The sequence below is a fragment of the Octopus bimaculoides genome, chromosome 12 (genome assembly GCF_001194135.2).
Source record: "Octopus bimaculoides isolate UCB-OBI-ISO-001 chromosome 12, ASM119413v2, whole genome shotgun sequence".
NCBI classification, from domain to species: domain Eukaryota; kingdom Metazoa; phylum Mollusca; class Cephalopoda; order Octopoda; family Octopodidae; genus Octopus; species Octopus bimaculoides.
This window is the reverse complement of record NC_068992.1, coordinates 57,653,590-57,665,808: the sequence shown is the minus strand read 5'-3', so window position 1 is coordinate 57,665,808 and position 12,219 is coordinate 57,653,590. Positions and strand designations below refer to the sequence as shown.

At 34.9% G+C, this 12,219-nt stretch overlaps 1 protein-coding gene across 12 annotated transcripts in view; it reads left to right on the top strand.

Annotated features, from left to right (window-relative positions):
• LOC106868187 (unconventional myosin-IXAa) overlaps positions 1-12,219 on the top strand; it is a 213,418-nt gene that overhangs the window by 52,456 nt on the left and 148,743 nt on the right. For all 12 annotated transcript variants that reach the window (XM_052972194.1, XM_052972200.1, XM_052972199.1 and 9 more), the window contains exons 9-11: positions 7,376-7,510; positions 9,092-9,213; positions 12,038-12,179. In XM_052972194.1, coding sequence (XP_052828154.1) covers positions 7,376-7,510; positions 9,092-9,213; positions 12,038-12,179 — 399 coding nt within the window. The remainder of the gene's footprint in view (positions 1-7,375; positions 7,511-9,091; positions 9,214-12,037; positions 12,180-12,219) is intronic.

Sequence of the window (12,219 nt, the reverse complement as noted above, 5' to 3'; positions counted from 1 at the left end):
TATATATATATATATATATATATATATATATATACAGAGAGAGAGAGAGAGAGAGAGAGAGAGAGAGAGAGAGAGATAGGTAGATAGATAGATATTTATGTGTCTGCAGGGATTAAGTATTTTCATAGATTTCAGCTTTTCTTTTACATTCTTTATAATCCTATTTATATCTTGCATATAGGTATGTGTGTGCTTACATGTGTATTTGTGTGTGTGTGTATGTATAAGTTAAGAAATGGAGTCTAACGCAGGTGTTATTCAAATCATTTATATGTATGTATACATATATATGTATGTATGTATGTATATATATTTGTGTGTTTGTTACATTCAATTAAATGGAAATAGTAGTCAATATTTTGCTGCTAATTGATTTTTCACAATTTTCATAATTGCTTTCTGTGTGTGTGTGTGTGTGTGTGGAGATACATACATACATACATACATACATACATAGATACATACTTACATATATACATACTTACATATATACATACACACACACACACACATATATATATACATACACACACACACACACACACAAAACTTTATATGATTATATAGTGCACATACTCGCACACACGTGTTTATAGACTCACATACGCACATCCTCATGTATGTTTATATGTGTAAAAAAACTCAAATATATCTTCATATATACACATCATCAATGTGTGTGTGTGTGTGTGTGTTTGGTGATGCAAACAGGGAGATAGAATTCAAAATATGAATGTGTATTTGCTTTATTAACTTGGCAGAACTTACAGAGTGACTCATGGACTGATAGTTTCGTGTGTTGGCACTTACCAGTATGAATGAATGAATGTATGAATGAATGAATGTGTGTGTGTGTACATGCACATATAGCTTGATTTTTTTTCTTTTATTCACCAGCAAGAAAAAAAAAAACAATAATAATAATAATAATAAAAGCAAAACAAAACATAGCAAACTGTAGAGCTCTGCTTTCACTGGATATTTCATTCACTGATTGGTGGTTGCATTATTGCCAAAATTTCACCTCTTGCCTACCCCATCCTCCGTTCTTTCCTCCCAGCCCTATTACCACCACCACCAACACCCACAACCACTGCTCTTCACTTAAGTCACATTGCATCAATTTCTAGATTATAGATTTTTAAAAAACTTTAACAATGATCTCTTTTCTCTTCTCTTTGCTGTAATAACAAAGGGTCTTTTATATTTTATGGTATTTAATTCTTGTGTAAATTCCGTTTATTATTATTATTATTATTATTATTATTATTATTATTATTATTATTATTATTATTGCTATAACGAAGTAAAAGTAGAAATTTCAAACATTTTCCTGCTCAGAAATATCATCTAGAGTGGGGTTTTTTTTGGGTTTTTTTTTTCTGACATTTTTTTTTTATTTCCTTGTTGTTGTTGTTCTTTCCTGGTTGTATCTCTTGTTTTGTGTCTTTGCTGTTGTGTGCGTATGTAAACATATACATACATGTATATATGGAAACACAGGGACACATTAATATGTATGTGTGCATGTGTGTGTATGTATATAATATATATATATATATATATACACACACATATACATACAAATATGTATATATATGTTCATATATATATGTATATATATATATATATATATATACACATATATATATATATACACATTTATATATACATGTACACACACACACGTATCCATATACAGTGACGTTATCTCTGTTATTCTTATTTGTTTTGTTGTAGTTTTGAGTTTGGTAAATTATTTTGTTCAAATCTCATTAATAGTAATCAATGATTTGTTGTTGTTTATTTATTTTTTTCCTTCTTGTTATTGAAGTTGAAACAAAAAAAACAAAATATTTGTAAAATAAAGCAAAAAATATTAAAAAAAAAACCCTCGTAAGAATATTATTATGGTTAATGTTAAATTCATAATGTTAAATGTTGAATTCCTTATGTATTCAGTAATAACTCGAAGCATAAAACACATTTACCGTTTACCGTTGTTCAAACATATTATCAAAGCATTTTCAGCGTTGGCTAATGAATGGCATTGCATTGTTCTTTTGTTTTCCATTTATTTGTTTGTTTGCTTCTTCATTTTTTTGTTTATTTTCCTCTTTGTTCCTCATCTTTGATTCTCTCAGTTTAACATTTGATGCTTTGTAGAAGCTTTGAAAACCTTTCGTTGGTGAGCACACACACACACACACACACACACACACACACACACACACACGTGTATATGCTTTGTAGAAGCTTTGGAAATCTGTTCTACAGTATACTACGTAGTATAATACTGTACAGTGTCATTCTTCAGTACATACTAGAACCATTTAACCCTTTCGATACCAACCCGGCTGAAACCGCCTCTGGCTCTGTAGTACAAATGTCTTGTTTTCACAAGTTTTGAATTAAAATCTTCTACCAAACCTTAGTCACTATTTATGTTCCTAACACTAGCTGAATGATGACTAAGTTATTTTACTAAATACTTTGTTATATTTAAAATTAATTGAAAGAAACAGAGCATCTCAAAATAAATACAGGCAAGGAATGGTTCAGAAACACTGTTCTAGAGTCAAGCCCTTCACTCCTTTCTTTGGAGTTTAGGCCTTCAGTCGTTTCCATGGAGCTTGGGCCTTCAGCTATTTCTATAGAGCTTAGGCCTTCATTTCATTCTATGGATCATAGGCCTACAAAAACTTTTCTCTGCTGTTCTTGACTCTGGGTTGTCTTCTGTAGAAGAAAGTCTTCATCTCCCGGGTCATATTGGTTTTGAATTACCATCAATGCTTCTGCAACTTTGCATTTTTCTAGGTTGGGGGTCTAGGCCCTATGCAAACCCATTTTTAGTTTTGGGAAGTGGTGGCCCATTTTAGTTTGGCCTCTGTCCTTTGACCATGTCCACCATGGGAGGCCTTACCAGGACTTTGTGCTCCAATGGCATAGCTCTCAGGGCCGTTAAGACATTCAAGCCATCGCATTGCAACAAGGACTGAGCCTAATTAATGATAGCAATTATAAAGTACCAGGCAAATACTATGGTCAATTCAACCAACTAACCCCCTACCCCTTAAAATTGCTGGCCTTATACCTACCACAAATTGAACCAGAACTGGGCAGACCTATGACCTAAGGTGTTCCAACCATGATGTCCTTCTTTATTTTAAGACAGTAGAATGTGATTGTATGGAGTTTGACTGTTATTTCAAGCAGGTTGAGTGACTACAAAGAACCCCCTCCCTCGACTGGTGCTATTCTGTAGTTGCTTTCTGACTTTCACTTAAGGATGTGAATGTTGTTTTCACTAATTATATTCCGGAAAATGTCATATCTTCTTTGTATTTTGAACGCTAAGAGCCAGAGTTTAAAATAGGATTAAAAGATTTGAGCAGTGATAGGAAAGTAATTAAACACTGATAAACTGTCAGCTTTATACTTGTTAATTAGCCTCATTTAGTTATATACACTCTGATTGCTGGGTTACTCATAAGATTGTAGACTAAAAATAAATACCAATTCTCCAGTTGTGATTAGAAAACTTAATGCTTTAGAAGTGTGTGTGTGTGTGTGTGTATATTTCAAAATCAACCAAAACAGAATTGGTCCTTATGTACCTTTCTTAAGGTTCACTTTGTTGCAAACATTCATCTTGCATAAGCTATGGATAGTGGCCTTTTCTCTTTTGATTCACTTATTAAAAAATATCCATCTTAAAATATCAAACTTATATCTATTGTTTTTAAGTGTGTATAAATTTATCTATGCAAGCATATAAATATGTGGATATATAAATATATCCACACATGCAGTGAGTGTGTATAGTTATATCTACACTAATATGAATATATCCGCACGAATTATATTTATGAATGTATGTACATAAGTGTTGTTTGTAACTATATCAACACAAGTAGCAGGTGTATATAACTATGGCTACGCAAGCGGTGTGTATAAATATATCCATACTTGTGGTGTGTATGATTATAGCTGCACAAGTTACATATATGACATATATCTACACAAGTGCTGTGTGTGTGTGTGTGTATATATATATATATATATATAATCAACACAGACATTGGGTGTATATTATTATATCTACACAAGCAGTGTATACAAATATATCAACATAAACTGAAATGTGTATAATTATAGCTATGCATGAAGTGTGTATAAATATATCTACACAGGTAATGTGTATATATAAATATATTTACACAAGCAGTAGGAATCTATGTCAACAATAGCAGGGAGTTTTGAGAACATCTTGAGTCAAAATTTACTTGCCAGATACTACAAAAGGATCATCGTTATTATTATTATTATTATTATTATTATTATTATTATTATTATTATTATTATTATTATTATTATTATTATTGTTGTTGTTGTTGTTGTTGTTGTTGTTGTTATCTATGGTTGTTTTTATAATTTAGATTAAGATTGTGCCTCTTAGCAATCAGTTCATCAGATTAAAAACCACTCGTTAGCAACCACTTAATTGTTGGCTCAGAATCTTGTAACCACTTACAGCAACCTAGGGGTTAAAAAAAAAAAAATCCAAAAACTGGGTCACTTCTCCCTAAATCTTAATTCAATTTGTTCTGCCTCTTTGATTTTTTACCCTTTTCCCATTTTAGAATTTTTATCGATCTTTAGATAATATATACAACCAAGGTATTAGAAATGCAAAACACACACACACACACACACACACACCAATAGAAGCTTAGTAAATTTTTCCTTTCTTAAGAATTATTGCTAGTTTAAATTCTATCTCTTCCTCTCGGTTTATACACCCTCCCCCATTGCTAAGTCAGTTCTACTCATATTCTCTTCACATCTCTACTGTGATATTGTATTATACAACAACAACAACAACAATTTTGTTTGTTTTTATTTAGTCGTTAAATAGAAATTAGCATTTAATTTTGGATTTACCATTTTCTTTTCTACTTTTTCTCTTTCTTCCTTTCTTTCTTTTTTTTCTTTTGTTTTGAAAATTATTATATTTCAGAAATGAAGTGTGTTTAATAATCCCTGGATTCTCTTGCAGATCCTTTCTCTCCCTTGCTTTCACAGAGAAAGAGAGAGAGTAAGAGTAAGGGAAGATTACTGGTTAATTTTAATGTGTTTTTTTTTCTGATATTCCAGTTGTGTTTAACCATTTTTGTTGTCATGTTTATTACAAAAATACGTTCTGCATTTTCTGTTTAAATTTTCAGAAGTGTTCGAGGATTATGTGAGGTTTAGTGAAATAACCTTACTTTTGTTTTCTACAAGTTGAAATCTAATTTTATTAATTATTCTTCATGAAATAATGAGAATTCAATCCAAGATTATGTTGAATTTAGAATGGGTTTTGGTAGGTGAACTGGAATTGGAAAAGGTTAACTGGTACTTGTTAAAATGATCCAAGTTGACCTGAAGTTTACCTGAAGTTAAACTAAAACTCAAGGTGTGAGTTGCTTGTGTTTTCTTACTTGAAACAGCAAAGGAACTCATTTGTGTGTGTGTGCATGTGCATGCATGTGTATATGTACACACACACACACACACATTGTATATACTGTAGAACAGTACACTACGTAGTATAATACTGTACAGTGTCATTCTTCAGTACATACTAGAACCATTTAACCCTTTCGATACCAACCCGGCTGAAACCGCCTCTGGCTCTGTAGTACAAATGTCTTGTTTTCAGAAGTTTTGAATTAAAATCTTCTACCAAACCTTAGTCACTATTTATGTTCCTAACACTAGCTGAATGATGACTAAGTTATTTTACTAAATACTTTGTTATATTTAAAATTAATTGAAAGAAACAGAGCATCTCAAAATAAATACAGTAACAAAAGGGTTAAACACCTTCCCCACCTGTTATCTTAATTTTTCTCATAACATTTTTATAAAAGAAGAAAGGATGCCCACCCTGCTGGTTGTAGAATCTCCAAGACTGGTAATAGAAATGGAGTAATATCTTAGTTCACCTTAGACTAGAGACTTAGTGTGAATGTTCATGGCAGAGTGGGCCCCTTAGCCCTTTAAGACTTAGATTATTTAGATTACTCTGTTGCATGTAATACTAATTTGTTCACATTATTTTGAATTAGTCATGCATTATCTCATATTTTTGAGATTCTGATGATGATCATCATCATCGTCATCACTTTTTAGTGTCCTCTTTCCATGCTGGCATGGGTTGGATGGTTTGACATGGAGCTAGCTAGCAAGAGCTGTCCAGGCTCCAACTGTCTGTTGTGAAATGGTTTCTATGTCTGGATGCCCTTCCTAACACCAACCACTTAACAGAGTGTGCTGGGTGCTTTTTGCATGCTGTTATGGGAGAATCCTGAACACCCCCACGTATCTGAAGGTGGACTAACCAATTACAATAAATAAGAACTGAGTGAACTGTCAGGGGGTAATTGATGGTGTTAGCTTGACCACATTGGTTTACCATGTTACTTTGACATGTGTTGGTTTTACAGTTGGTAGTTGAACAGCGAATATCAAGTATCGTACCTATGCTCAAGTTGTATGGAGTGCATTCTGTGTTAACATACATTTCTGCAATAGGTCAATTTTAGATAACCACAACCATTTATTTGTGTAATACCATTTTACACTAGTTGTGTATACCTATGTCATAACACATGCCACTGGCTTGGGTGTATTTGACAACATGATGTGATTGTTTAATTTTAGAATGACATTGTTGGGTATGTGTGAGAGACTGGTTCGGGTCTGTTTGAATAGGAAATAATGTAGAATATTTGGGCCAGATATAGATGGTTTAAATGTTAAAAGGGCTTAAGGAATCTAAGAGTTAAAAGGAATGGGTGATGGTGGTGTGCAATTGCTACCCAAGAGCCTGATTGTGGTGGTGGTAAACCACTTCCCCAGGAGCCCAGTTGTAGTGTTAGTTGGGGTGGTGTGAAACTGCTACCCAAGGCCCTGATTGCGGTAATGACAGTAGTATTAAACCCCCACCCAACAACAAATATATCCCTGTCCAACACAGTTTCTGTCTACCCTGATTTCACTGGCAAGTCTTGGATCAATTGGAAACACATTTATAAAAAAAAAAAACCCCAGAAAAGAAAACACTTTGCAGCAGGATTGAACCGAGGAGCTACAGGACTGCAAAGTGACCTTTTTAACCACATGACTATAAAAGCACTCAATAACCCGTTTCAGGAACCAACACTGTATGTAATTTTATTACATGCTTATTAAACTATATTTTTCCTTTTTCCTCTGATACATTTCCTGGTGAATATTGTATTTGTTCCTGTTTTTCTATATCTTATTTTTCTTTTTTTTTTTTCGAAAATCATAAAATTTCTAATAACTGTAATTACTTTCTTAGGGAAATTCTATTGGAGTTCTGGATATATTTGGTTTTGAAGACTTCCATAAAAATAGCTTTGAGCAGTTTTGTATTAATTATGCAAACGAACACCTCCAGTATTATTTCAACCAACACATCTTCAAGTTGGAACAGGTAAGAACACAACAGAAGTTCATGCATCAACAAATTCCTTCAAACAGAAAAAATGAATTGTATTGTCTTCTTTATTTATTTATTTAGTAAATTCCTGTAATTAGAATAAATTACTTACCTAAGCCTTGTTTGTAGAACTTAGACCATCAACAAATTTTCTTCATCGTTCTTGATTATGGGCTGTCTTTTCTACTTCTCTCCAATAAGATCCTTACTTATCTCCACATCTTTGCAGCTTTCTTTTGGATTTTGCTGCCGTATGTTGTATGTTTCCCTGTTGGAAGGCCCTCCTCTCTCAGACCTTGTTGGTTCTTGAATCATCATTGATGCTTCTGTCACTTGGATTCTGTTTTCTTTGTAAACCCATTTCTACCTCTGGGAATAGGTGGGCCATATTAGTCTGGCCTCTGTTCTTTGATCTGTCCTGTATTGAAAGCCCAACTAAGAACTTTACTCCACTCATGGTCATTGAGGCATTCAAGCCCCACCACACTGCAACAAGGTGTGGACCTTGTGGTGGAATTATGATAAGTTACTGAGGCTAAATGTTGAAGATTTTTTACTCATTAATTATTATTATTTACATTATTATCATTGTTATTTTTAGTAATTAAAAGTATATTCATCATCATCATCGTCATCATGCTATCATGGGTTGGTTGGATCATCACAGTCAAAAGTCAGTTCTTTTTGGGAGTTACTGCTTTCTTAGATAGGTCAGAGGACCATGTCTCACTTGTGCATTCCATCTTTGGTGTGGTTACTACAGCCAGATACCCTTCCTAACATCACTCCTCATCAAGACAGAACTTGATCACTCCTCATCAAGACAGAACTAACAGGACCTCATAATCCTGCACTTTTTCAGCTTGGTTTTGTAAAGACAAAATTTAAGAAGCTGATGACTATATTTGTTATAGCTCATTAGATTTTCCTCCATCTAATCACCATCATCATCATCATCTTTATCATCATAGAATCTAATGGATATATTTTATCATAGCACCAGCACCAGAGGGGTTGTTCTGTCCTCAACATGACTAAATAGTCCTTTCAACTCTCCATTATTTTCTGTTGTCTCCGTTCATTAACTAACGACTTCACAGAGTTTACTGATTGCATTTTATCATGGCACCGACACTAGTATGGTTGTCATGGTTTCTACATCTGGATGACCTCTTCCTATCATCAGTCACTTTACAAAGTGCAGTGGCTGCATTTTCTTGTGGCACCGACTCTAGAGAGGTTGATCACTCCTTGTCAAGACAGAACTAACAGAACCTCATAATCCTGCACTTTTTCAGCTTGGTTTTGTAAAGACAAAATTTAAGAAGCTGATGACTATACTTGTTATAGCTCATTAGATTTTCCTCCATTTAATCACCATCATCATCATCATCTTTATCATTATCATCATCATCATCATGGCCATCATTGTCATCCTCACCCCATAGTCAGCACCAGTGTCGTCGTCGTCATCATTGAGTATAAGTTAAATCTAGTTATTGATTTCAGCTGCTGCCTGCCGTAATTTTTTTGCATTTGGATGAATGATTTATTTCTGGAATTCTGTCTTTGCAGGAAGAGTACCAACGAGAAGGAATTCAGTGGAAAAATATTGAATTTATTGACAATACTGGTTGTCTGGAACTTTTTTCTAAAAAGCCAAATGGTCTTTTCTGCTTGCTAGATGAAGAGTGCAAGTATGTATTCAGGAATTAATTTATACTAATTGCAACCATTTCATTCATCCTCTTCATCATCAGGATTTTATGTCTGCTTTCCATGCTGGTATGGGTTGTGCAGGTTGTTATGAGTTGAGGCAGCTCTTGTTGAGGTTCCTCTTCTTTACCTGTCTGTCTCTGCCTTCCTGACTGCCTGCCTGCTTGTCTGTCTGTCTCTCTCTCTCTCACTCTGCCTTCCTGTCTGACTGTCTTTGTCTCTCTCTCTCTCTCTCCCCCTCTCTCCCTCTCTCTCTCCCCCCTCTCTCCCTCCCTCTCTCTCTCTCTCTCTCTCAGTCTCTTTGCCTCCTGCTTGCCTCCTTCTGTCTGTCTTTCTGTCTTTTGCCATCTGTCTCTCTGTCTCCCCTCCCCCTCTCCCTCTCAGCTACACACACACACACACGTCCTATGTCATTTCATACACACACAAACTCTCTCTCTCTCTCTCTCATTCACATCTCTCATCTTCTTCCCCTCTCACCACTCCCTTCATCCCCTCTTTCTCTCGCCTCTTTCTTTCTCTTTCTCTTTCTCAATTCTCCCTTTTATTCTCCGGTTTCTTTTTCTTTCACCTCTCTTTTGTCCTTCTATCTCTCTTCAATCTCTTCTTCTCCCTCTCTCACATCTCTCACATCTATCCTCTCCCTATACTCCTGTCCATTTCCCTCCCCCTACAATGCTATTTTATACTCTCTCCTAATTAACAGTACTATTTTATAATTCTCCTGTTTTGGTTGTGTTCTCTTCATAAATGGTGATGTTATGATGACGGCAATAAATGTGTGAGCAAGAACCTAACAGTTTCAGTTTTTCTACAGAGCACTTTGGGCAAGTCCTTCTGCAGTAACGATAAGTTGACCAATACTTTGTGAATAAGATCTGGGAGATGGAAAATATGTAGAAAACCACCACACACACACACACACACACACACAGATATGGCGAAAAGAAGGGCATTTTGTGTGTGTGTGTGTATGTACACACACACACACATAATTCTTTTATTCTTTTATCTGTTTCAGTCATTTGACTGCAGCCATGCTGGAGCACCGCCTTTAGTCGAACAAATCGACCCCAGTTCAAATCCTGGTGCTTTATTTTCTGAATGCTCAGAAATAAGATGTGATTAAACTAGCCTAGGTCTAGCCAACAAAATGGCAACTTATCGAAATACTTGAACCTGAAGGAAAGTAGAGGAAGCCATCTTTGTGTTTTCAATTCTTGCATGAAAGTCCCATGGCAATGACATAACGCTTGCCAGGGAAGCCACCAAGGGGCTGGTTGTTGACCTGATGGTATAAAGAAGGGATGTATTATTTTAATTGATATGATTCGTTAGCTTGCCGCGTGAAACGCTTAGTGGTATTTCATCTGTCTTCTTGTTCTGAGTTCAAATGCTACCGAGGTCAACTTTGCCTTTCATGCTTTCAGGTCCAATGAAATAAGTACCAGTCGAGTGCTGGAGCTGATGTAATCAATTAGCCCCCTTCGCCTTAATTTCAGGCCTTGTGCCTATTGTGGAAAGGATTATTTTAATTGATAGTTTTTATGTTCAGGGCGAAAATGAATTACAATTTTTTATTTTTATTTAATTATTGTTAATATTATTATTTTTTTTTTTGGTTAAATTTGTTAATGAGTTAATTGCTGCAGAATAGGACAAGGCCAAACTCTAGCTGTGGAATAATTAATTCCAATGTTGTGTGTGTGTGTGTGTGTGAGTCAATTTTTAGTAATAGCACTTATTTATGCGTATGAACTATATTTACACACACGCCCACAGACAGACACACACACACACACACATACATTTTTTAATATCAGCAATGGAATATTTTATCGTTTACTTGTTTCATTCATTAGACTGTGGCCATGCTGGGGCACCACCACCTTAAAATAGTTTAGTCAAGCAAATCAACTTATTTCTTTTGTTTTTAAAGCTTGGTACATTTTCTGTTGGTCCCTTTAGCCAAACTGCTAAGTTACAGGGTATGTAAACACACCAATACTAGTTGTCAAGCTATAGAGGGTGGGGTGGGGACAAATACACACTCATACACACACACACACATACACACACACATACACACAAATATATATATATATATTTATTTATGAGGGTAGAAATTGATATTAATCAATTTGAACCAGTGGTCTAGCACATTAAAAAAATCCGAATTAATCAATTTGCTGGTCATCCCTCTTATTTTTGTATGTTATATATATATATATATATATATATATATACATATGTGTGTGTGTATAATAGATGTGTGTATGTATGTATAAATATGTGGGGAGGGTATACATGTTGCCGTTGTCATCATCATCATCATCATCATTTAACGTCTATATTTCCATGCTGGCAAACTATCCAACCCATGCCAACAAGGAAAACAGATGTTAAACAATGATGATGATGATGATGATGACAATCATGATGACAGATGGTGGATGATGACAATGATGGCATGCCCTCTCGACCCATTTATACACAAATACACCCATCTATATCATCATCATCATCATCATCGTTTAACGTCCGCTTTCCATGCTAGCATGGGTTGGACGATTTGACTGAGGACTGGTGAAACCGGATGGCAACACCAGGCTCCAGTCTGATTTGGCAGAGTTTCTACAGCTGGATGCCCTTCCTAACACCAACCACTCAGAGAGTGTATAATAAACACTGTGTAGTTATTGTTTTATATATATATATATATATAAAACAATAACTACACAGTGTTTATTGCTTTATTTTGTTTGTTTCCTACTTTAAAACATTCTTGCTCTTTTTTTGTTCCAGTTTTCCTGGTGCTAGTAATGACACCCTATTGTCCAAGTTCAACCGTCATCATAAGGGCAAACCTTATTATGAGGTGCCCCAACTTCGGGAAGGTGCCTTCGTGGTTGTCCATTATGCTGGCAAAGTGAAGTACAGCACAGTGGTGAGTTGCCCCTTTTTTTTTTTTTTTTTTTTTTTTTTTT